At 42.7% G+C, this 26,843-nt stretch overlaps 1 protein-coding gene across 2 annotated transcripts; it reads right to left on the reverse strand.

Annotated features, from left to right (window-relative positions):
- Nucleotides 1-4,822: 4,822 nt before the first annotated feature.
- LOC118771114 (AFG3-like protein 2) lies at nucleotides 4,823-24,780 on the reverse strand. Of its 2 annotated transcripts, XM_036518993.1 has the most exons (18): nucleotides 24,664-24,780; nucleotides 24,456-24,572; nucleotides 23,470-23,575; nucleotides 21,123-21,197; nucleotides 20,673-20,803; nucleotides 16,750-16,902; nucleotides 16,402-16,476; nucleotides 15,902-16,026; nucleotides 10,466-10,739; nucleotides 10,139-10,276; nucleotides 9,500-9,653; nucleotides 8,961-9,068; nucleotides 8,714-8,839; nucleotides 8,025-8,135; nucleotides 7,603-7,718; nucleotides 7,181-7,381; nucleotides 6,522-6,716; nucleotides 4,823-6,189 (listed from the first exon to the last, which is right to left on the reverse strand). In XM_036518993.1, exons 1-18 carry the CDS (start codon nucleotides 24,676-24,678, stop codon nucleotides 5,947-5,949), a joined length of 2,463 nt encoding a protein of 820 aa, XP_036374886.1. In that variant the 5' UTR covers nucleotides 24,679-24,780; the 3' UTR covers nucleotides 4,823-5,946. The 2 variants fall into 2 exon arrangements, with proteins under 2 accessions (XP_036374886.1, XP_036374887.1); XM_036518994.1 differs by lacking the exons at nucleotides 20,673-20,803; nucleotides 21,123-21,197; nucleotides 23,470-23,575; nucleotides 24,456-24,572; nucleotides 24,664-24,780 and adding an exon at nucleotides 19,352-19,488.
- Between the last annotated feature and the right edge of the window lie 2,063 nt (nucleotides 24,781-26,843).

Raw genomic sequence — 26,843 nt, forward strand, 5'->3', positions numbered from 1 at the left:
AAGCAAAACGGCTTTAACAGCAGAAAATAATGTTAAACGATACCTTACGGATATGGCCTTCATAAACTTAGAGAAGGGGTTGTAACGAGGCCTTTTTCTAAAGAGTTTCACCGAGCTGCGATTGCCAGTCGCATGCACCATACAGCTATGGTAGGTTCTCGTCCTTTTTGTAAGGAAAAAAATAAAATATGAGGGCAGTACCAGATAGTGTCAGCAGGTGGCAAGGTTTCCACACACATTAAATTTTTAGCAACTATTTCTCAACTCAAACATAACAAATACTACTAAATGTCATTCTAATAAACCCTGACACATAACATATATACATTTTACACTTGATCGTTGGACTTAACTGCCAGCTCCATTACACCACCATTAATTATACATTTATTATGACAAGAGGGTAAATTTTTGTTGTTCGCTATGTAATGTTAGGTCACCAGCTCACTATACCTATCACTGTTAGCTACAGCTTAGCTAGCTACTAACCAGTTAATAAACTACTAACCAATGTTATTAATCATCGTAAAAGACAAGTTTTGGCAGTATAGCTATAGCTAACTATCTCTTTAACGATCGTTGGACTCAAAATAACATGTATTTGGACGTATCCCCAATATCAACGAAAGAGTGGAAAGCAATATACAAGCAAGCAGAAAACAGTATGAAGGAGATGTTTGTATTCTTTCGGTTTCGCGCCAGTCACATGATATAAACGTCATCAACACGCCCACCACTCGCTCGCTGTGAATTCTCTGTTCACACACGGACTCAATTCGACATCAGACGGATTTTATACTTGGGAGCCGGTAGAGTGAAGTCCGTCACATGTCCAGTCCGACTGATTCGAACATTTGCGTTCTCACATACAGCTCCTCCGGGTAATGACTAGATAAGTTCTGGCTTTCAGTTAGGGTCACCTGTCCCGGTTTTGCTGGGATTGTCCTTTTTTGAGCGACTGTCCCGGAAAATTAACCGAATTGTCCCGGTTTTTTTTTGTGAAAATGTACTTCTAATTTAGAATTTCATAGTTGCAAATAAAACTTCATTTGGTTTCCTTCTACTGCTATTCTGTTTTTTCCTGGTTATGTTTACATATCCAATTTTGTGCCCGTAAATGGGTAAAACGGGTAAAACACAGCGACGATTGGCCATGTCTATACTTTTATTTGATTGGTAGCGGAAATACGAAAGCTCACCTTATTGCCTAGCAACTGCCCGGGCTATCGGTCTGCTGCGCGCATACACATCCACGGTCCCACCGTGAGTTCAGTTGCTAGCTAACGTTATTATTATTTTTTTTAACTTTCTTTATTTTGTTGGTTTTGTGAAATGGGGGAGAGACGGACGAGGAGGACGACAAAACAAAATCGGACGAGCCACCAGCGTCAAAGAAAATACGATTTACAACGTACAACTCAGAGTGGTCGAAAAGAGAAAACTTTTCTGAATGGGCCCACCCAAGGAGACCCGTTCTTCGCCACCTGTTTTGTGTGCAACCAAAATTTCAGTTAAATATGAAGGAAAAACAGCGCTGTAAATCATGCAATAAAAAAGAAGCACTAGAGTTTTATATTAAGCAAACGCAAAAAAATCTAGTCATTTTAACTTTTATGACAAAAAAAGGTTCACCAGAGGAAGACAGGATAGCAATAGCGGATCTTAGCAGTGTATACCACGGAGTGCTTCACGGCCACAGCTATTTATCTACGGATTGTGGCAATTAAGTAAGCGCGAAAAAGAGGTAAGAAATGCCAGTGTTAAGTTGCCCAAATTCATTAAGTAAAATAGTTGTTTATAATGTATTATAATACATCTAATCATGTTTTCATTTCTAAAGGGATTATACCTTTGGACATATGATTAGATTTTAGATTAGATTTTATAGTATATATATAGCTGCGTCAGGGAGTGCGTCTGCATCAGGACAAATATAGGTAAGAGAGGCAATAGGGAGTCCTACAACTGTTAACATGTTAACCCCCCCCCCCCCCCCCCCCCCCCCAAAAAAAAAAAAAAAATTGATCCAAGTGTCCCGGTTTTTCACAAATCAAAGGTGGCATCCCTACTTTCAGTGCATGTCGCGTACTCACACTAGACCTGGTTGCCTTGTACCGTGCCTGAGCACGATTGTCCCCACTCCCCCGCTGGCCTGCGCTCACATTGCGCTTAACGTTCAGGGCCCGAGCACGCTTACATCATCACGATGCAACTTTTTGTGTTGAAGAAAAGCGCTCTCGCACAGCACACATTCGAGAATATTTGGGTTAATAACGGGTCTGGGTCTCACCTTATTGATGAACGTGAATTATAGTCTGCGAGTAAAGCAGCTCCAAATTTCTCCCTCAACATCAGCTGCCTCCGTAAAAATCTTCTTATACGTGCAGCACAATTAACTGAAAATCGCTGCATTGCATAACCAATGCTAACTGGCTGGGGAGCTAACGTTAGCTATCTAGCGGTAGATTTGACAAACATAGCTAGTTAGCTAACAGGCTACCTATCTGAACGATTGTTGAAGCCTAGCTACTTAAACAGGTTGGCTGCTTCCTTTGTGATACTCTGACTAAGCCCCTGACAGCAGCAAACATACGTAAAGTATGGTTAGTTTTATTTCACTTGCTAGTAATCAAGCTAATGTGGGGATCCACGGAGTTATTTTTAGGTATAGATCTACAAAACTAACCAATCAAATTTTGGAGGTAGCCAGCTTGTTACATTTAAGGAAGTAAGCTGGCTAATCAAATGATGGTTTAAAGGAATTACTATGACTGGGCGTATAACTAACAGATATCCAGCTAACTGTTGCTATAACGGATATATAATAGTCCAACTAAACTGTGCCCAAGCCCACCTCTTCAAGCGCGCCCGGGCACGGTACGGAGCGATCACACTAGTCAAACGAACTGGACTTTGGGGGACAAACATGCTCGGGCGCGGTACGGATTGCCTAGTGTGAGTACACAAGGCGCTTGTGACAGCAGCACCAATGGCAGGTGCCAAATGGTTGATGCATGTCTGATGTTTTGCTCTTTGCCTGCATGAACATCTTTCTACTACTACTACTGAAAAATATTTTGGGACTGTAGGTGGTGATGCTGGTGATGAGATGGTGTGTGGGTAAAAACACAAGCCCTAGACTGGAATAAGCTTAACTATCGTTAAATTGCTAGATAGCAAACAGTACTTAAGATCCCAAGTCAATATCTTGGCTTGCAGTACGAATGCACTTTGCTCAACTGTCATATTGCTAATAGCTATCTAGCTAGCTAGCTATCAAGCTAATACAGCCTCATCACATCTTTTCTGACCAAATAGTTATAGTCATATTTGGTATTGAGACAATCCAAAAGTAACGGAAAGTGATCATGTTACGTTACTTTAATATTGTGATACTTGGATTAGGTTACTGACTACATTTTTTAACAGGTAATTAGTAATTGTATCGGAATACATTTTTAAGTGTAACCCTCTCACCCCTGCTGGTTCGGCTGGACTGGCACTGAGCAGATTGCCTCGCCTACCTTTGCTGTCACATCCCACCCTGATGTCCCTGATGATCTGCTCCTTATCCCACCCAGCAGCCAGTCCAACTTTCAACAAGATTCGTCTAAAACATTCCCAGTCATCCACAAAAAACAGACACAAAGAGAAAATCGTAGGGCAGCTACACCACCCACTGGCTGAAGAGGTAATAATCCACTAGAAGTAGGGAGCTGGTTTCACTTGCAGACAGCACTGTAAAATGAATGTAACACCTGCCTAGCACTGGCACTTGTAAATGAGTGATTCATTTGTGCTACATAATGGGAGACTTTCCATGTCATATTTGAACATGTTTCATATCATGTATAATATTTAAAACCCTTGGCAAATAAACATGAAACCTTTTAATAAGATGTAATGCATATTTCCTAGACCACAGGTGACACAAATAAAATTGAGTTGAATTGAATAATCAATGCTACATTTGGAAATTTTCAGTGGCAACATCAACATGTATTTTAAAATTGGACTTGTTCTAATGCATATGGAACAATTTCCCCACTCCTCCATGTTGGTATGTATTTTGTTTCAATAAAATTAAGAGATATTTGTACACCTAAAACTGAGGTTACCTGGTTTCTACAACATCACTTCAGAGTAACAGAGCATAACATGAAAGTGGTGTTGTACGAATGGCAGACAAGTGCAAATTACTGGCTGTGTGTGTATCAGTTATATTAAATACTCTACATTTTTCAAATTGAGACTCATCACTATAATTGTTTGTGAAGATAACTCAATTTGTGGTGACACACTCTTATTTGGAGGACAGGAGCTCTATTGGAGGAGAGTAAATAATAGGCAAACTCACAGCTGCCTGAACCACAACGGCTCGCTGACACCAAACACATGACAGAGGGCACACCATTGGTTCAAAGGGGCTGAGGGGTGGAGCCAATGAGGGGACACTACCGTCTGCTTCCATTTAAGACCTGCTATTCTTTTAATTTCAAAAAGCATGTGTTGGTGTGCATTTGGGCCAGTGCTGAGTATTTCCACCACTGCTTAGCTTTCTATGCCTTCTCCTTTGTGGTCCTAAAAAACCTTAAATTCGTAATATAATGAAACAACCAAATGAAAATTAAATTACCCTACAAACCCCCACCACCTGCATTTCACTCACAGTGATTCTCACTCATGTTCCTTGATACAATAAAAGACAAAGACAATCAAGAAAAAGGATTCATTCAAAAATGTTTTAAAACATATTTTTAATGTTTTTTTTTTCACAGGTTCAAAAGCATCTTTCACAGTGGAACAAAATGCACGTTTACATAATATATTACATATCTGTAGCTGGAAGAGTGCTAATGATGAATACTTAGAGATTTTGCACAGAGAATATCTTATGTTAATGAGGCCCTGTAGAAGAATGACTACTTTTAGATCATGTTCAAAAGCATATCCAGAGTTCATCATCCCAGCATAAATATCTTACACATAAATATCTTGTGTTGTCTTTATGGGTTTTGGCATTGATAAAAATGTATACAATCGACTATGAGGCTGTAAATGGAGTGACAGTTGCAAGCACACTGCATAGTACGTGCAGATGGAGATGCAGTAGAGGCTGAACAGTCAGCTGCGTTTTGATTGGCTGAGTTGCAGGGCTGAGCCAAAAATCATTGGGTGTGGAGAGGGGTGTGGTGGGGGCATACAAGCACCTCTGTGAGTGGGCATCGGTTGTGCTTTTATTTTTGCCAATCACAAGAAGACAAACACAACGGCAGAGCTAGTGATTTCTTCTATTACATCCCTGGCCATTACAGCAAAGGTCAAAAGTCATTATAAGGGTGACGACTGAATGGGAAACAGCAAGCAGCCAGGTGAGCATCAGACCCACATGGCAGTCATTGTTTACACTGACTCTGTCCTTTATTTTGTACCTGCATCATTACACCATGTCTTTGTGCCTCTGGAAGAAGCTTGTATATTTCCGATCATATACAGATAAAAAGCATTTGACAGGACAGGATCCTAGTTTATTACCTGTGTATTCAAAGTGATGCAGTACACTAACTAGAAATGTTGTTCTTTGTCTGTTTTATCATAACAATGCATTTCCCTCCAGTGTCAATCCACATCCACTTCACAGAAGCAGAATCAATCAGGACACGCCGCAAGGATTCTGTTCTTACTCCCCAACATCACAAGCGCATTCTTCCACATTCCTGGTCTTGTAGTAGCTAGAGAATTATTAATGTTACTTTTAGCCTCCGCCTGTGTAACTGCAAAGCCATTCTTCACGGTCCCTCATCCACTCTGAGAGTGTCTGGCAGAGCGACCATGAAAACCCTGACCCACTCGCATGCTACCAGGACCACTGAGCATGTTTGGCACTGGAGATGAGCGGGTGGATAAGGGTGTGGAGGCATGGCCAGCACCTGCAGAGGGAGTGGCTCAGAAGGGCATCCCACCTTTGATCTGCCGGGCCACCTGCTCCTCTGTGGTCTCCACTGAGTCCTTGTCCCGCTCCTTGTTCCAGTCCTTCAGGCCCTGGGGCAGGGACGTGTCCTCCTCCATGCTTCCCGTCCCCTCCACAAACTCCTCGTAGGTTGACTTCTCCACGAAGGGTCGTGAGCCCAGCAGCTCCACCATGTCGTTCTTGTCCAGAACCTCCTTCTCCAGCAGACGCAGAGCCACCTGTGGGAGAAGAAGCCAAACTGCAGCTTAGCCATTCACACCTTTGAAGCATAGTTCTTACTGTAAAATGTGATGTTTTATTATATGTAGCAAGTGCTTAACATAAACAAAAGAGCACTGACATTAAATCTGCAGGAAAAGTAGCTTCATTTAACACAGACTTCTGCATCTCCATTGAGTGTAATGAGAATCTCTGACTGGCTTTACCAGCTAGAGGTGATGCTAGAGATCATGCACATCAGCCCTTGACCAATATGATCATATCTATTACTACTTTTATTCCAGGCTGTGTTGAAGAGATGACAGTGGTGAGTCTGTGGTTGGAGCCTTACCTTCTCCACCTCGGTCTTCCTCTCAGCCAGCAGGGCGTGAGTGCGTGTGTAGGCTGTGCTGATGAGCTCCCGTACCTCCGTGTCAATGAGGCGTGCTGTGGCCTCGCTGTACGGCTTCTCCAGCACCATCTCGCCCTGCCGCGGCAGGTCAAAAGACACCTGGCCAACCTTGTCATTCATCCCAAACTGCACAATCTGTGGATGGATACAGGCACACATGCACACATAAAACACATACACACACAACATACAGTACACTACTGAAGTGAGAGCTTTGAATCTGAAGAGTAGGTTTGAGCTGTTGTACCTTAAACGAAAGATGGTATTGTTTTAACTTTAAACCCAAATTCTGAATTTGGTGTGTCCTCCGGCATCTCAGCTTCATATTTTTAATTTGACAGCATGAAAGCTGCAATACCACTTCTCATATTAAGCTTCATGTAGTCTGCTCAGAATGAAAAATATGTTGACATAATCATCTCTTCTTTTTATATAAACATTAATCACTCAGTTTGCCTTCAGTTATAAGTTTTTTTTTTTTTTTACATTTTAATTACAATGTCTGTAGTTGTGTTCCAAAATTCTTAGACTAATTCTATAAGACAGAACTTGCCAAAAAACAGGATTCCCATTTCCAAATGCGGGAGACCCCTCCATACCTGAGCATAGGCGCTTTGCGTCACCTTTCGAAGGTCGTCCTGTGCCCCCGTGGTGATCCTGCCGAAAAAGATCTCCTCAGACACGCGCCCCCCCAGCGTCATGCACATGCGGTCAAGCAGCTGCTCCTTGGTGTACAGGTACTGCTCCTTGGGCAGGTACTGCGCGTATCCCAGCCCCTTTCCCCGCGGGATGATGGACACCTGCAGCAGCCAATTACAGGCAGCAGAAAGGGTGGAGATTCATCACAGACATTGTGTAGGGAATTTTATCCTCCACCACCTCACTCTCTAACAAACCCTCATAAAAATAAAAGTGAGCATTTTAAAGTCCTGTCATTCTGATGCATAACACAGGTTGTAGGCCTGTCTGATGGGGAGCAGAAACAGTAAGTCTCTGTTGGTTTTTGGGGTGGTGGACATACCTTCAGCAGGGGGTCTGCATGCTCCAGGTACCACCCTGCCACAGCGTGCCCCGCCTCATGGTACGCCACAGTCTTCTTCTCCTCCGGCTGGAGAACCTGGGTCTTCTTCTCTAGACCTAAACAGCCACAAACCATTCCCTTAAACGCACACCTTAAACATTTCAGATTCATACACTACGAGGACACAGCCTGTCCATTCATGAAAGCCTGATGAGGAGGTCTCTCTGATAACTAACTGTTCACCAGGGGGTAGAACCTGTCTTAAAAGTGTCTTAAACATCTGTCTTAAATGCTTGAAGTCCTGAAAAGGCTGTCTCAGACATTTCAAAAATACTTGCTTGAATCTCCTGAGATCTGTGTTCTAACACTAAACCCTCAGTTCCACTAAAATGAAAAGGAAAGCAGGCTGACTTAGTGCTGACCTCCGATCACGCGCTCAATGGCCTGCTCAAAGTGCTTCTGGTTGATGGCATCAGAAAGGTGACGCGCGGCTATAAGTGCGGCTTCATTGCACACATTGGCAATGTCAGCACCTGGAACCGCACAACACAAGTGAGTGACAAACAAGGACAGTATCAGAGAGGACCACCGCAAATGACCAGATGAACAGCAGCAGCACTGCCCAATGTGTACTGACCGTGTGGCCTTTCACCTTTAACAAGCCAGATTTCATGGACAGAGCTTTAATCATTTGGGACAAAACATTAGGAAGGTATCAGAAAAGGTAATATTACATATGGACCCTCAAATAATGAACCCCTCATAGTGCAGAGAAACTTGCTTGCAAAAAATGAAGGAAAAGGCACCTGCCTTTGTTATATGACAAACAGGGAAAGTGTTTTGTTGACCTACTTTACTTAACACGTAACAGAATTGCCTGGTGAAAGCTTGAGTACAGAGCCAACTTTTCTATGGGGTGCACTTTCAGATGATACTTAATGAAAACTCAAATATATTCAGTTGAAAAACGCAAAACATGCATGTCAAAACACCTCAGTAAGGTAAACAAGTGATGATTTTCTGAGAAAAGTTCAATGGGCTCTTTAAGGGGATATTTCTATTCAATGAGGTACACATTTGGCTTGGTTTCTGGGTTCCAGGATGGCCTTACCTGAGAAACCTGGAGTCAGGGCAGCCATTTTCCTGGCCAGCACCTCCTTGTCAAGGTCAGACTCCAGTTTCAGGGGTCGAAGGTGAACTTTGAATATGGAAGCCCTGCCCTTGATGTCTGGGGGTCCTTTAAAGTTGGTGTGGAGCAGAGAGGAAAGAGGAGAAATGACTCAGTGACAGGAACAGCAACAGAGTCACGATGACAGATCATAAGATCCAATGATTACAAGAGCAGACTGAGTCTGTACCAATGTATATTTGCCTGTCGAAGCGGCCAGGTCTCATGAGTGCAGGGTCGAGGATATCAGGCCTGTTGGTACCTGCCAGCACCACCACGTTGGTAGCAGTGTTGAATCCTAGGACAGAGGAGGACCAGTAGTTTTATCATGTTAGTTCTGATGCTGGTGATATTTCAGTCTATTCATTTTGGGCAAATGAGTTACGACAAAGAGCACAGCTATTAAGTGTACAACTACACATGACTGAAGACACATCTTGTTTTGAAATATATATGGACTTGCTGGTTATGAGGTTTACTAAAATGAATTCAAGAGAAAGGCAGTTCAGTGAGACAGCAAGACAGAATGAGATACTTGATTAGCAGATGCTTTTACAAAAAGAGTCAAAAATTCCTGCAAATCTGACCCATTCTGCAACCTATTAACACTGACTTTTTTTTTCTGGGGAGACTGTGGTGAATTACGATGCTCAAAAACAGCAGTGAGCAGCCCAGGAACTGGTCTCTCTAAGTCCTGTTTATGGTCAACCCTCTGTCTTAATCTCTCACCATCCATCTCCACCAGCAGCTGGTTCAGGGTGTTCTCCTGCTCGCTCTGACCCCCAAAGTTTCCCCGCCCTCGCTTGCGGCCTACCGCGTCAATCTCATCGATGAACAGGATGCAGGGGGCATTTTTACGGGCCAGCACAAACAGGTCACGCACCTAAACACCAAGACAAGCCGAGAGGAGGAAGATTCAAGCCTGCAACTCCATTACATCCATAATCCTGCACACAACTACTCCTGCAGAGAGGTACAACACACACACACACACACAGTCTTGCAGAGAGGTATAACACACATACCTACTCCTGCAGAGAGGTACAACACACACACTCCTGTAGAGAAGTACAACACACACAATCCTGCAGATTGGCATCTAACACATACTATTGGGACAGGAGAATCCAAAAACCTAATCCACATTTAAGTGTCTATGTTCAAGAGGGCAGGACAGAGCGATAATTATTGTAATGTATAATCCCTTTACCTATATAACTTTGTCAAAGCAGAGAAACATTTTCCTCATTCAACTTTTCATAATATCCACGTACTCAAGATAGCTAGGACCTTTGCCTCAGGAGATAGATAAAGCAGCTAGCGGGCCAGTGGAGCAGGCTGAGGACTGAGCACGTGCAGAACACTCACTCTGGCAGGCCCAACACCCACAAACATCTCCAGGAACTCAGAGCCATTGACGGTGATGAAGGGCACATTGGCCTCCCCTGCAGTGGCCTTGGCCAGCAGAGTTTTTCCTGTGCCAGGCGGCCCTGTGAGGATTGCCCCCTGCGCAGCAGACAGGGGGAGTGAGAGAACAAGAGAGGAGATGAGAGACAGGCTGTCTGGGGGAACCTCTTTCAAATCTGATTCTTAAACTGAAGTCTATATATCCATTACGGATGTGTGTGCGTGTGTGTCTATGTGCATTTGTGTGCATGTGTGTGTGCATGTGTGCTTTCGCGTGTATGCATGCACCTTGGGGATCTTGGCTCCCAGGTCCTGGTACTGCTTGGGGTTCTTCAGGAAGTTTACAAACTCCATGATCTCCAGCTTGGCCTCCTCGCAGCCTGCCACGTCCTTGAACTTGACATCGATCTCGTCGCGCAGTACTTTGGCGGTGGTCTCACCCACGCTGAAGAGCCCGCCCATGCCCCGCCCTGGCCGCCCCGCCCCAGCTGGTCCCCGCCGCAGCGTAAAAAGCAGGAAGCCAATGATGAGCACCGTGGGTAGCATGCTGAGCAGGAAGGACCTGGAGGAAGAGCAGGACGAGGTGTTTGTGTAGGGCTGCCAAATGCTTTTGTGAGCAGGTGAACACTTATAATAAATGTATTGTTGCATAAGGCACTGCATGAATTACTGGGGTACTTTCATCTCTGCTGGCAATCCCTACAGAAATAATCTGCATGTCACCATAATATGTTTCAGTCTCTACTAACCAACCAGCATTAAAATTAGATATAGCAGGGCGGCTGTGGAGAGCATTGATTGCTAAGCTGGTTTAGGTTACGCAGGGCAAAGCTGTGGTTCATGATCTTGATTGAATCATATTATCAGCGTATCAGCATGTAGTACATGCATCCTAACTGCCAATATTCTCACTGCCAACTAATTCAAACATGGGGGTCTTTCAATTAGCAGGAACAAATTTAAGCCAGAATTACATTTTTCATCTCGCTATGGTCATGAAAACAGTGCCCTCTGTGGGAGACCATAGGTCTCTACTATACTGCTGTACTGGATTTCTGTAATCAATGCAAATTTAAGGCTCTGGTCACCAGTAAGTTTATGGTAGCTATTGTGCCCTCTAGAGGATACTCTGCGAAAAAAAAAAAAAACTGCATGAAAACCTCTGTCTTTACATAAAATTAGTTTGCTTTTTAACTGGAGAAGCAAAACCTATACAAAACACAACAAAAAATCACCTGCAATTGCCTCTACATCAAAAGCAATCCTGTAATGACAACCTGTTTTTCCAATATGCACTTTGTAATGATATCATCTATCATTTCCATCTCCAGAATCAATGCCTGCAAAGCTGCTGGGCCCAACAACATACCTGGCCGTGTGCTGAAGGACTGTGCAGAGGAGCTCAAAGATGTCTTTACAGACATCTTCAACACCTCCCTGAGCCAGGCAGTTGTCCCTACCTGCTTCAAAGCAACCACAATAATACCTGTGCCAAAGAAGCCATCTCCATCCAGCTTCAATGACTACCGCCCTGTTGCACTGACGCCCATCTTAATGAAGTGCTTCGAACGGTTAGTCATGCAGCACATCAAATCCATCCTCCCTCCCTCCCTGGACCCATTCCAGTTTGCATATCGAGCCAACCGGTCCACAGATGACGCAATCTCCACTGCTATACACTCAGCCCTCACCCATCTGGAAAAGAAGGACTCATATGTGAGAATGCTGTTCATAGACTTCAGCTCAGCATTCAACACAATCATCCCCATGCAGTTAATTCAGAAACTGGATCACCTGGGCCTTAGCACTTCACTATGCAACTGGTTACTGGACCTCCTCACTGGAAGACCACAGGCAGTTTGGGTCGGCAACCACACATCTAGCAACATCATACTGAACACTGGAGCCCCTCAGGGATGTGTGCTTAGCCCCCTTCTCTTTACGCTGCTGACCCATGACTGCACACCAAAGTACAGCTCCAACATCTTCATCAAATTTGCGGATGACACAACTGTGGTGGGTTTCATCACCAACAAAGATGAGGGTAACTACAGGACAGAGGTGAGCCAACTTGCCAAGTGGTGCGGCGACAACAATCTCTCCCTGAATGTGATGAAAACAAAGGAGATGGTCGTCGACTTCTGGAGAGAGCACGCCCAGCATCATCCTCTGACCATCAATGGTGCAGCTGTGGAGAGGGTGAGTAGCACCAAGTTTCTGGGTGTGCACATAACAGAAGACCTCTCCTGGTCAAACAACACCACATCACTGGCCAAGAAAGCTCAGCAACGCCTCTACTTCCTCCGCAAACTGAGGAGAGCCAGAGCCCCAGTTCCCATCATGTGCTCCTTCTACCGTGGCACCATTGAGAGCATCCTTACCAGCTGCATCACTGTGTGGTTTGGGAGCTGCACCACCGCCAACAGGAGAACCCTGCAGCTTATAGTGGATGCAGCAGAAAAGATCTCTGGTGCCTCACTCCCCTCCCCCCTGGACATCTACAACACACGCCTAGCCCGTAAAGCACAGAGTATTGCTGCTGACCCCACTCATCCTTTGCACACGCTCTTCAGTCCCCTCCCATCGGGGAGGAGATTCAGAAGCCTCCAGGCCTGTACCTCAAGGTTGAGGGACAGCTTCATCCACCAGGCTGTTAGGAAATTGAACTCTTTTCCCTCCCTCAGCCATCTGCTCCAACACAGAACTGAACTTTGAACCCCACCCCCCATACTGAAGCCTGGACTATTCTCCACCCATTCCTACTCCCAACATTAATCACATGCAAACTCACACAGATCTGCAGTCACTTTACTTATATAACAGTCTACATCATATTCCTGTGGAATATGTATTTATATTTATATTTTTTATATTTATTTTTCATATTTATAAACCTACCATATGCCTGGATGCCCTTGCTGTAAATATCTGTAGCTTGTTTTCTGTGAAAATTCTTGTTCTTGTCTCACAGTGTCATTGTGTTATGTCGAACTGTTGTATTGTCACCGTGGGCCTGAGAGAAATGCAGTTTCAATCCTCTGTATGTCCTGTGCATATTGGAGATTTGACAATAAAGTTGACTTTGATTTGTCTTTTTCTGTTCAACATGATCTACAACAGTGTTTCTCAATGCAACTCCTGGAGGCCCACTGTCCTGCATATCTTCTATCCATCCTTGCTCCAAACATACCTGATTAATGTGATTAACATGCTCTTGATTAAATCAGGTGTGCTCAGCTAATCAAAAGTGCCACTGAGGAGTTCAGTCAGGTAGGTAGTAGGGCTGCCCCCTAATAGTCGACTAAATGTTAGTTGATGAGAAGAGTCTTAGTCGACCAAGTTTTCAGTAGTCGGTTAGTCGCAGACAAAACACCCCGTCAAACTCCATTCGGGAGTTGCGCCTTGTTGTTAAAAAGTTATTAGACTATGTCAGGCACAAAATCATCCAAAGTGTGGGATCATTTTGAGCGTGTAAAGGACGAGCCCAAGAATGTGACATGCAAACTCTGCATGCAAAGATTTGCCTATCATTCCTCGACCTCAAACATGACTTATCTGAAACATGTAGGGGGGTACAAAACTAACACAGGACGAAAGTAACACAGCGATTTTTTCCGAGCCCATACAAATCTGATATGCCTGACTGCATCAGCATGTACAGCATGTAACACTAACCAGAACCCCGAAAAATCACGTGGATACACCATACTTTCGCGGAGTAGCTGTTCACGGAAAGTAAATTCACTCAAGCGGTAATTTTTTTTTTTTTTTTGAATGACAAGTTGTGTCTATCGTTTCATGTGTCATAGTCATGATAATTTGACAGATTAATTAGCACTTGAACACATCCTGAAGTTTGCCATATCAGAGTTTCTCAGTTTAGAAGCAAGTCAGGTTTAACTGTCAGGAGTCATTGTCGGAACGATTGTAACTGACAAGGCACAGGCAAGGACTCAGGCGCGGACCACAAGAACTCCAGAGTCCAGGCGTTTATTAACAAAATCGCAGAACACGCAGGCAGTCCAAAACAGACAGGGTCAAAATACCAGGAAGGCAGTCCAAACACAGACAGGAATCAAAGCCGGGGACAGGCAGGGTCAAACCAGGTAGTCAGGAAGATCAGGTGAACAAGGCAGGACAGCAGGCAGGAGCAAGGTCGAAGAGCAGGCAGGGTCGATTCGGGGAATAGCGATCAGGCAGAAAACACGGCGGGAACGAGACAGGTAAAGGCACACTGCAACGAACTGGCAACAAGACAGAGACAAGCAGGGTAGATATAGGGCTGGGCTGATGAGGAGATGGGAAGCAGGTGTGTAAGCAGGCAGGAGGGGATGATCGGGTGGGCGGAGACAGGGCGGAGAGTGGGGCAGGGCTAGAACACAAGGAAAACAGAAGCACATGGACAGGGAAAAACAAAACACAATAGCTAGGGGGCGGGAGCACTGACAGTAACAGTTGTTTATTATATTATTATACCAAAGTAGTTCCACATTTGTACAAAATGGCACCTTGGTATTGACAGAACTCACACGTGAGTTGTTGATCACAATGAAAATTAGTTTCTGTCTGTAACGTTATCTTTTAAAATGACGTTTATCTGAAAAGTGTTACTTCCATCCTGGCTCTCCCCTAAGTAGCCTAACGTTATTATCCCTTTCGTAAGCAACTTATTTTTATTCAATGTAGCGTGCTGTTACCATGGTTTGTTATGTTTTCATTAGCGTTATTAAGCTTCTCATAGTTTACATTAGCATTTGCTATATTTTTAATGTTAAATCACTGTTTCTTCAAAGCTAAAATTATCTAGAATTTTTTCCAATCTAGTGTTCTAATCGCACCAGTTTTAGCATATGCGCTAAACGGCTAATCACACCGGTGTGACCGTACGCGCGAAAGGGTTATTCCATTAGGCTAAATAATTAATGGCCTAATTAACATTAACGAATTGCAAAGTTAAGGCTATATGCAGCTAAATAAATATATTGTCACATGCGCTGTTAGGCTTATCCAAGTGTTCGTGGGGACTAGGAAAGCTGAATTACCTCGCTTACTGCATGTTTAACTTCATGTTCTGTTTTTTATTTATCATTTATTTTATAAGTCATTGTGTTGGTGTCACAAGTTCATAAGTTGCATTATGTTATACTGTGTTGAAATAAATTAACAAAATGTTCATTCTCCTTGCTGGTTGTACCGACACATTCATAATCATTACCGCTTTTGCTGTTAGCATTGTCATTAACAGGCAGCTCGGTTCATGCGTGCGCTTGTAAAATTTATATTTTAAAGGCTCATTATCACAGTTTTGTATATCTCTGTAATGTAGCACAGTTTTAACAATGTTACATATAACATTCTTCCTCAGGCCTGGAACTCAAACCATTTTCTGATGTCCCAAAAAATATATATATCTAAATAATTAAATTAATGTCATAAAGTGCGACGACTAGTTGAGTAATGGCTTGAATTAACTAGTCGACTAGGAATATCTCTGGTCGGGGGCAGCCCTAGTAGGTAGGGCAGGGAAAGATGGAAAACGTGCAGGACAGTGGGCCTTCAAGAGCAGAGATTGAGAGACAATGATCTACAAGAAATGAGACTCAAATCAGTGTACCTCTTCCTAGCTATGTCTTCCATCTACTCCTGTTGACTCCACCCACTCCCACTGACTCCTCACTCATGCCAGTCCCATATATTCTACCCCTTGTACATCTGGTGTCCTACCCATCACTTTCGGTGGAGTACACCACCGGCAGCCTGTTCTCCCCCTCGATGCCCATATCCATCTGCGCCGTCTCCAGGTTGCGCTCAAACGTGTCCACACTGCCGATGTTGAACCACACATATTGCTGGGAGCAAAAACACAGGACATCAGAGCTTAGAGAACCTGCCAATTTACTGTCTACCAACAGCACTATCATTGTCAGCTACTTTCAAGGGAGAGACACTTCCATGCTTGGGCAAATAAATGTCAATCTGTCTTCTGTTCATTTCAAATTTAAAGAAGTATAAGCCTTGTGCTTCAGGGAGGAGCACTGGTATGAACTTCAGAAAAGGCAAAAAAAAAAATGCTGAGAAGTTAACTGCACTACACATTAGTCAGAACCAGGTAAGCATGCAGATAAACATGTGATGGGAGTGTCTGCACGTCCCTCAGGTTTCCCCAACTGCAGCCAGGAAGACACTGCAGTCTCAGGTGTCTGGTGTGGCACATGAAAACTCACTCCATCCACTGGAGTCTTTCCAGGGGCAAATATCACTTTGACATAGCGCTTGTTCACCACCTCCAGTCTGTCCACCTGTTAAGAGAGAACCTGTCACTGACTATGAATGGAAAGGTCAAAGGTCACAACATAAGAGTCACTGGAATCACACACACCAGAGAGAGCTCCTTCAATGCAGTCTGAGTCAATACAGTCTTAACGCGGACAGAAAATACAAGACAGAAGACACAGATGACTTGCCATCATCTCTGCTCATAAACTAACCTTTATTGTATGTACTTTAGTAAGTGATAGTAATAAGAGTGTCTGATAAATTACTAAATATAAAAGTCTCTCCTCAGCACTTACAACTCCCTTTGCGAGGTAACTGTTGACAAAGTCCTTCCAGGTAACTTCCCGTCCAGCGTTGCGGAAAAAGTAGTAGTAGCTAACTGTGGCCCAGAAGGCTGTCCCGCTCAGGAAGTACATGCGGAACTCCTTGTCATCCCAGGGAATGTCCCCCTGTGTAAAAGGATGGGTAGGGTGAGAAGATGGAGAAAAGCTACAATCTTTCCAACAGGCGTGTCTGTTCTTGCTCCTGTGATGCCACCATCCCACCACAAATCAGTTTATTCATCCCATAAGTGCACACTTCAACTGTTTAACTGCAATCATGCTGGGGACAATTCAGAAAAAGTGAATTGAGCATTTTTTGTGAACCTGACTCACATGTTGTTCAATTTCTATAATTCAGACTTAACTTATACACCCACATAGACCCTAATCTGGGTGGTGTACTCCCTGGAGCTTGCTAACGGTTAAACCATCGGGAATGCTGTTGTCAAAAGGACATCTGAAATTTCTTGGCAATCTCTGCATTCATCTGCATTGTCTTCAGAGAAATCCTGAAATTTTACCACCAATTACCGACCCTCAGGAAAGTGTAGTAGCAACTGGACACATGAATATTTGTTCTTATAAAACACCATAAAACAAGGGTTATTATTGGCAGGTCTTTATTTACATATGTGCATGCATGTACACTCCCGGGCAAAAAAAATGGGCCAAGCCCAAAATCACAAAACATTAAGCTTTTAATGGTCAGGAAATTAGCAAGAATTATACAAATACACTCCTGAGACCTTCTGTGCCACAATTTGCTTGTACTTGTTCAGCTCACGTTTATTTATGTCACCTCACACGCAACTTATTTTTATTCTATATAGCGCGCGTGATACATGGTTATGTTTTCATTAGCGTTATTAAGCTTCTCATAGTTTTCAGTTAGCCTTTGCAATACTTTTTAGAGTTAAATCGCTGTTTCCTCAAAGGTAAAATTAGCTAGAGTTTCTCCAATATAGTGTTCTAATCGCACCAGTTTTAGCATACGCACTGAACGGCTAATCACACCGGTGTGACCGTACACGCGAAAGGGTTAATAATTTACAATGCACCGACTGTAACTACAGACATGCGAGTCACAGATATATTTACCATTGCTTCATTTAGGCAGAATAAGTTAAACGCTACAGTTTAACCACTCATTAACGTTAGCAGTCTCCCACTGATAAACATGGCATTAGCTAGCTTTGTGGGTAACGAACAGCGGAATTTTTAGAAATGATGAGGGAGAAATGATAGGACCGTTGTTTGTTTACTCGCTAGAACTGCCAGAGTTTCATAAATAAACCTACAATCAAGTTTGTCAACAGCTTAGCCTACACCACTCAACTACCGTAACGTTAAACATAATTTTGATGTTTGACTGACAGTACCGGCCTTCATGTTACTGCAGCAAAACCAGGCATGGCTGACATGAACGTTGTCATGCTTATTTAGGCTAAGAGGAGAAGTGATGGGGTATATTTATTATTATTATTTAAGTGATGTATTTCTCGTGACAATTATCAATTTACCATGAACATGCTGATCTCCATTGTGGGCTACTCTGCTCGACTCTACTTGGGTAAGCTGATTGTTGTGATTTGTGGCATTCCAACCACATGTGTTGCCAGCAGTGGAGTTGCAGTGTGCCCTCTGGTGGACAAACTACACAACGACAACACTTAAAACATGGCTGAAGGATCCATCTTCCGTCTCTTCCGTTTCTTTTTTATTTGTCATTTATCGGCCGTTATAAAGGCAGATACTGATATATCTGCAATTAGCTCATATCGGCCGATAATACTGGCACGCTGATTAATCGGTCAGGCTCTAATAGAGAGATCTACAATATGGAGTGTTGTGAGTCCAAAGGAAAATCTGCTCCAAAAAAAGCAAAATATCATGAAGGGGTTGCTGTCAGAAATCACATAGCTGGTCTTCATCAGACCAACTGTAATTATTCTGAAATTTACAAGACCCTAAAGGAAGAGAAAATCCCTATTTCTCTATCAGCTATTAAGAGAATAGGTCAACACTTTGAAACAACAGGTGATGTTGCCAGAAAGAAAGGATCTGGAAGGCCCAAAGCCACATCATGCAGGGATGACCACCTGCTGAAATTTACAGTTCTCAAAGACAAGAAAAAAAACTGTCAGAAGAATTCAAGACGTCACACAACAGGAATCTTTCGAGAACAACAATTACCAGAAGGTTGTCTATTGCAGGTTTTGTGTCTAGAAGATGTGTTAAAAAGCCATTGCTGTCTGAGAAAAACATCAAAGACAGAATGAAGTTTTTGGAATATGGAAAATTTGATTCAGAGAGGTTCAGCAGAGTTGTGTAGAGTGATGAATCATGGTTTGAGTTGTATGGTGATGCTACAGAGAGGTGTCTTCAAAGACCTGGTGAGAAATACAATATATGCATCTCTACCATAGTGTAATGGTGTGGGGAACCTTTTTACATTTTACATTTTATTCATTTAGCAGACACTTTTATCCAAAGCGACTTACATAGGTTACAGTTCTTTACAATGTTATCCATTTATACAGCTGGATATTTACTGAGGCAATTGTGGGTTAAGTACCTTGGCCAAGGGTACAGCAGCAGTGTCCCAGCGGGGATTGAACCAGCAGCTTTTCAGCTGCTGGTACTGGTGAGCTGCTTCACTGTGAAAAGTCAATTAATGCTTTGGAGTACAGGAGAAAGACTTGCTTGTTTTCTAAAGAGAAACAATCAGACATTATTTTTCAACAAGACAATGCTCCTGCCCAAACTGTGAAGACCACCAAGAAGTGGCTTGAGAACATCAGGCTCATGTTTTGGCCTGGCCAGAGTCGAGATTTGAACCCTATAGAGAATATTTGGTCTCACATTAAACACAAACTAGCCAGGAAATGTTTTTCAACAACTCATCAACTGTTTGAAGCCATCAGGGCTGAATGGAACAATATTGACTCTTCCTTCTGTAAAAAGCTGTCTGTAAAGTTTACCCTCAAGGCTTAAACATTTAAAGAAATCACAGGGGAAAGCTATCCCATACTAAGTTACTTTATCTATTTGTTTATTTTTTGGTAAGTTCCTGAAAAGTTATTTGTTATTAAGACCATTGAAAGGTTAATGTTTTGCCATTTTGGGCTTGGCCCATTTTTTTTGACTGGGAGTGTATGACCAATAAGCATGTTAGATCACCCAAATAAATATATCACACCTGCTGAGTCGAATGTTCATTAATGAATGTACCTTTGAGTCTGTGCCTCCAAGTTGGCCACAGAAAGATTATTATGTTGTGTTTAAAGAAAATAAACATGCAACATTTCATTGTTAGACTAATTATGCAGTTATCAAATGGGATGAACAGATTCAAACATAAAATTCAATATATATCCAACAGAAACTCAGCTTTCTGTGTTTATTTTACTGGACTGGCCTGTTTGGTATGTTTCCATTACCCGCAATGGCCACTGCAGGTGCACAACTTACTAAATCTTTTCCTACACAGATGTGTTGTGGAACAAAGACTTAAGTGTCAGGTCAGAATATGCCCATCTTTGGAAATACTGACACACTCACATTTCAACCAATACACTCGCATTTTGGACCCATTTTGCCGCCAGCATGCATCTCCTACACAGGACCTTAAGTGGCCTGTGTCTGAATGCCCTTAGTAGTAACAGAGGCACTCAACACTCCACACAAGCACTTCAGCTGAGTTTACCCACACATATTTCAAGACTAATGTCACCCTGCTGTGAACAGGAGGCTGTCATAACCAGCACTACAGATGTAAATTAGTTGTATGTTGAAAGGCAACTCTTAGCCTCCCAGCACCAAAGGCCTACAGGACCAGCAAGGCCCAGCTGTGTACACCACTAGCCATCATCCCACTACTCAGTGCTGTTCCTGACCTTCTGCAACCGGCTCCACCAGCTGGAGTCATCTTTCCGGCCTCCTCGCTTCCCTCCCCCCGCTCCTCCTCCTCCCCCACCTCCCCCTGTTGACTTCCCAACTGCTTTCTGTGCATTGGTCAGCTTGGCCTCTGCAAGAACAAATGTACAACCAATTAGACCTCTCCATCTGTTAGCCTGACAAACATACTGCACATCACAGAAATCAGTATTATCAAACACCCCTTCTTTACAAGACATAACAAAGCGGGAGCACTCTCTACAAAAACAGCCAAGACCTTGCAGTGGCATTAAAATGTTACATCCAGACTAGAAGAAACACATAATGGTGGCTGGAATATGGCAGTGGCAGCAAGCCTGAGGTCTGCAGCTGGTGCTGAGGAATTGTGGGTAATACCAAGCTAGGCTTTCCTGTTTAAGGTGTCTGAGCAGACAGAATGTGAGGAGTACCTTTTTCTGAGTTGGTTGGTTTGGACTCACTGCTTTTAGGGCTGTTCTTGCTATTGGGGAAATACTTCTCAAATCCTGTGGGGAAAAAGCAGGTAAAACCATACACAACATTGGAGCATTTAACTGAACTGTGAAACAGGCAAGGCAGCATCTCCATTAGATATTAAGTAAATTTAGCAACAATCTGTACCCAACTTAAACAAAAATGATCATTAGGCTCCCTTGGCCTAATCAGAGGTTTATTGTTCCTTCTGCTTTTATTTCCCATTTTTCCACCTCGTTCTTCAACTTGCCATAACTAATAAAATATTAACTCTGATTTTACTGAAACTTGTCAGTAAATGAAAATATTTAGGGTGAAGCCCCCTCCCCTAATATTTATAAAATTCTCTATTTTTCTAGTTTTTTTCCTATATTGTGTGGAACAGTGAAAACTGCATAATTTAACTTAGTAAATCTTGCTACTTTGTTCGTAGGTAAGCACTTAGCCTTAGAAAAGTGCCTTAGTGCTGAGAATAGCCTTGGTGCTGAGAAAAGCAGACCAGGTATTTTGATGATAAAGTTGGTAGTTAAGCAGCTGGCTAATATTATTACATAATGTTACATATTTGTCAATTTATTAATAATTTCACAACCTTAGTCAGAACAGGCTACTTCATATTAAAATGAAGAACAACATGACAAGAAGTAGTTCAGAGCAATTAACATTAAGTTTGGTTAGTATTTAGTTGTGAAATCAATAATTGATAGGGCTCCATTTAGATATTTAACTGCATTCTTTTGATTGTACAGTTCCATCAGCACCTAAAAATGTTTACTTGGCCATTATCACTGTCTGTACTCAATGTGCTAAACACCACAGATGTGCAATTAATAAACTGTACGGAGACACTTAATAATCTTGAATCTGTATCATATCCAAACACACTTCAATTACCACTCTGGAAAGGAGTTTGCACCTTTACGGAAACATGGGTGATGCTCTAGCTATTCAGCTTGCCTGCAATCCATACAGAATTCAAGTGACTCTACACAGAGGACGCTGCTGTGCTGGGCCATAATAACTGAAAGTAGTCTGTGCTGGCTGGGAACACAGCAGGTGTGGCTTAATGAGCAGAATTCTATGTATTCTTCTCTGACTAACCCAGCTAAGAATGTCAAGTTGGGTGCTCACTCTGGATTAAACAGGCTGTTTGTATCTGTGAGCTTACTCAGGATAAACAGGCTGTTTGTATCTGTGAGCATGCTCCAGGATGAAAGCACCTGTTTGTATCTGTGAAGTCCTACCTGCATAAGAGGACCAGTCTGCTGAAAACTGACTAGTCTCTATTGTTTCCTCAAGATCATAGTCTTCTGTTGCCTGTATTTTTTTACTCACATAAAAGAGTGTAATGCTGTAAAACCTGGAGTAGGTGCACTAAAGCTGGCTATACACAAAGAGGAGCAGTGACTAGTACACTACTATGTTTCTTTTACCAGTGGTGTCTTAAGAGAGACAGCAGCTATGGGGGGCCTATGGGGGACTTACACACTAGGCCTGATGGTATTCATACAAGCCCTGCATGAGGGCTGCACTTATAGAATAGCATTCTGAGACCTGTGTGCAGACAGAGCTGCCAAAGCACTGAGTAATACATAGCCTGACCACTCAAGCTGGACTAACTATGCACAGCCCTGATACAACAACAAACATAATGCTAGACACAACATTAAAATAACAGAATAAATGTTCTATTGCAGAAAACTCAGAAAGTATACCTTAGAAGAAAGACAACAGAAAAACAGCTTGGCAAGACAAGTCCAAAATGTTTTTAATCCTTCTCTGTTTTCATTTATGAGCGCTACTTTTTTTTCCCATTTTTTGAACATTTCTTTCCTGGGTGAGAAATGGTTTACTCCTCGTCTTAAACTGGGAGTACACACACCAACCAGTCAGTCAAAGTGCACTGACCTGATAGTTGTTCAGGGTTTGCTGACAATCTCTGATAAATACTCTCCCTGATGGCCAACACCTATTCGACATGTTGAAGATCAACTGTTGACAACTACAGACAACATGTGGAACATGCAGCGGTGAATACAGTCGATGGTTCGCCACCAGCATTTTTTTGTGCATCGGGTGGCTGGCTGTGTGACAACTCCTCCTGGAGCATGCTCATGTGCTGCGCTACATGACTCCTAGAGCACACATCACTTCCTGTGGGCTCACGCACTCCCCACATACCATGTTCTCATGAGTAAAAAGCAGTCGACAGTGTCCAAGTAGGCACAAATCAGGTGGCATTAATGACCGTGATGTGAGCACTCTAGAAGTCAGCCCAGCACAACAGGCACAGCAGGGACATACCTTTAGGAGGCTTGGAGCAGAGTCTCCTATAGGCGCCTAACACACTGGTGAGCAGAGATCCCTGGTCCAAGGTGATATGACTGTCCGCTTGCACAGAGGTCTTGAACTAGGGGGATAAAAACTGGTGCAAGTACAGTACTGCTATAGCTCTAAAGGGATGCTGTCAATTCATAAAACAAATCAGAGGTGTTTTACTTCTTCCTTCTAAAAAAAGTAACTGCAGTGATATAACTGCACCTGTTTCTATACAGAAGTGTGAAAATGTTTCTGTTAGAGTACTGAAGCTGGCACCTGCTTCAAATTCTTATGCAATACTAAAATATATCATATACTTAAATTTGTATATGAGGGGAACAAAGAGATGATGACATCAAAGAGATGATGACATGATCTGCAGACTTTGTAAAACACAGTACTCTGATAACTAGAGAGGGCTCCTCGTGCACTCATTACACAATTTGACAAGCTAACCTCAGAAATGGTGAAAGGTCATTGGCTAACTCCACCATATTTCAGATCAGAGAGACAATATAACTACTGATTAACTGACCAATGACATTCTCACAATGCTACCCCTTGTATTGTTGCGTAGTAATTATATTTCATATGCACAATAGGGTTTGAAGACATTCATAGCGGTAACATGAAAATACTTTCGTGAGCTGTCTGGCTCGCTCCACAAATTGGCAGTTGTGTACAATAAAGCCGAACACTTAAATACTACGGGAGCTCTTGATGCAGCTGGCTGGGTTGCAAGCTAGCGAACTGTTACCCAACAATGTCACACGAAGGCCTGTTACGCTCCCTATTTACGCAATGGCTTCGAAGCGGCTACCTAGCATTAAATTAACGATTAAATTAACGATTCTAAAAAGAACGCAACTGCACATCTTAATGTCAACGTTATTTCGACTCCAGAGGCACTTAAATTGGCAAGCTAGCGTTTGCAACGCGGAGACAAACAGGAGACAAGCACTGGAACTTACCAGTTGCACAGTGTTTGTCCTTACGCTTAAGGGGAGCACGTTTTGGAATAGACGCCTGGAGCATCGTGACAGAAGGAGGTATCGGTGGGCCATATTGACCCTCTCTATTGGTGTGTCCTGTCGTTCAAAAAAAAAAATGCAGTGCTAATTTTGAGACAACTGTTCGCTCTGTAGATGTGGTAATGCTAATTTCGTACCAAATACATACACAACTATCCGCCATTCTCTTGCCCTAAACGTACGTCATGACGTTGTGCGCACTGTACACACGTTGTGATGACTGAACTCTGTAGCTGTCATTGGCAGTTGATTCGGGTTCTTTATGGTTGTGTCAAAACAAGGACTGATCATTCTCCGGAACATCTGCTTTCTCTCGCCCTCCGTCCCTCCCTCCCTCTCTCTCTCCCTCCCTCCATTTATCTATGTGTGTGTGTGCGTATGTTCTGTGAAGTGCGTGTTTGTTTGTTTTTTTTTCTTTTTACAAGCTTCCCAACAATTTAAAGGCAGCATACTTTACATAGAGACAGAGCGCATCGCGTCCCCCCGCGAAGTTGAACGGGAGTGAAAGGGAAATTGCGGGACACCGTGTCTTGAAACAGCTTTAACAAAACATGTCAAAGCCAGCGTAGTTCAATATCCTTCTGCCGTTAAAAAGGGCCAGGTACATAGAGAAACTAAGTCTGATTGGACTCCCTCAGTGTCCCTTTCTATCCCAAAATCAGTGTTATATGCATATGTTAATATGTTTGTATGTTGTATGTATGTATATTTTATGTTTTTTTTAGTTAAAATATAAATTGCAGTTACACTTGAGGCATAAAGACTTTGCCTGGTGAAAATGATGGCTGGCGCCCAGTGGTGTACTGGCCATCGGGCATGTCAGGACAAATCCCGGTGGACCGTCAAAAAATCAGGTTCAAAAAAAGGTTTTACCGGGCCCCCTCTGTGTGCCTATCATCTGATGGTTCATTTGGGAGGACTGAGAAATGAACGTTTATTTCAATAACAAGATACCATGATTTCATGAATGCTTTCACTGTTAAGGCATGTTGCACAGCAGTTTTCAATGACACACCTTTGTAATCCTTTGACACTGACAAAGTCACGTCACGATTAGTTCAAACAGATCTTAGTTGCACCCCTAATTATAGCTCAGTTGAGAAAAGATGTTGAAGTGGGGAATAATGAAAACATAAGCCTTCTTATATGTTCAATGTCATTTAAGCCTATAAACACTATTTTTAGAGATGCGATTTTTAAAAAGTTGTTTTTAAGGACAAATCGCGTGGTTGCGTGGAATTATTGTTCGCATTTTATGTTTTTATTAGTGCCCATGGATTTTATTTCATATATTAATGATGAGGGGACAGATTTTGACAAGGTAGCATGTCTCACCTGAATAAGGTGTTCCCCTAACGGAGAATTAAAGGTATCCATCCACAGTCACGTGAGAGCTCGCCCTTCGGATAGTTCTTTAAATGGGTGTTGCTTGTACGCGTGTAAAGTTTACTATATATTTATAGTTATACATATCCTTACTTCCTTCCTCCCTTCTTTTAAACATTCATTCATTCATTTATTCACTAATTGAATAACCCCGCGTGGCAAAATTATAGGCTACAAGGATCTGCGTCTTTCCCCAAAGTAGCCTACCTCAGCTACAAAAATGCCTAGCCTATGTATTATTCCTGTGCCTATGTATGAATTTATCAGTAAGTTTGTCGACAGACAAATTAGTTTGAGAATAATTTAAATGTATTGTCTCAAAACAATCAACAAACAAAAAAGCCATTGAGTTTGGACGTGGACAAACAGGAAGGAAACAACATTAAATTAACAAAACATTAATAGGAATGTATGCTATTGTATGTGCGCCAAGACATTTGAAACTAGCGGCAGCACGTTTTGGCTATTTCGCTTTCCGTACATCCAGTTGTGCTTGGATGCTTCTGGAGCTTCCGTGAACAGACATGGCTTTCTCAAGGGGGAACCTGAATTCCTAGAGGGAACGGAATCGGCTGCTACACCGGTCCTAGCGGATAAGTCCAGGAATGATTGAATTTCTTTCCCAGTACATCTCTGCTGGCGACTAATGATAACTTTGGAAATCAACTAGCCACAGTGACTGGTAGCTAACTGTTAATGTCAAACCCTGCATTACAATGTTATTCTCCACATGTACTTTCCAGAAGGCCTTATTAAAAGTTACTAATGGATAAGCCATTAGTCCCTGCAAACATGAAGATCGACCATACTTCGGTAGCTAGCTAACCTAGAGCAAGCTACCGTAGCTAGATAGCTAGCTAACTAACTAGCTAAACTGCTATATCTGGAGAATTGGAATCAATCATATCCAAATTTTTTACAACAAATTCTCAGATAAAGAAT

The sequence above is a fragment of the Megalops cyprinoides genome, chromosome 24 (genome assembly GCF_013368585.1).
Source record: "Megalops cyprinoides isolate fMegCyp1 chromosome 24, fMegCyp1.pri, whole genome shotgun sequence".
Lineage (NCBI taxonomy): Eukaryota > Metazoa > Chordata > Actinopteri > Elopiformes > Megalopidae > Megalops > Megalops cyprinoides.

What these genes read in the sequence shown, in the direction of transcription:
- LOC118771114 (XM_036518993.1), bottom strand. An exon ending in CTGCTCCAAGCCTCCTAAAG is followed by an intron (nt 21,198 to 23,469) that starts GTATGTCCCTGC and finishes TTTTCCCCACAG; the next exon opens with GATTTGAGAAGTATTTCCCC. An exon ending in ACCAACCAACTCAGAAAAAG is followed by an intron (nt 20,804 to 21,122) that starts GTACTCCTCACA and finishes TTGTTCTTGCAG; the next exon opens with AGGCCAAGCTGACCAATGCA.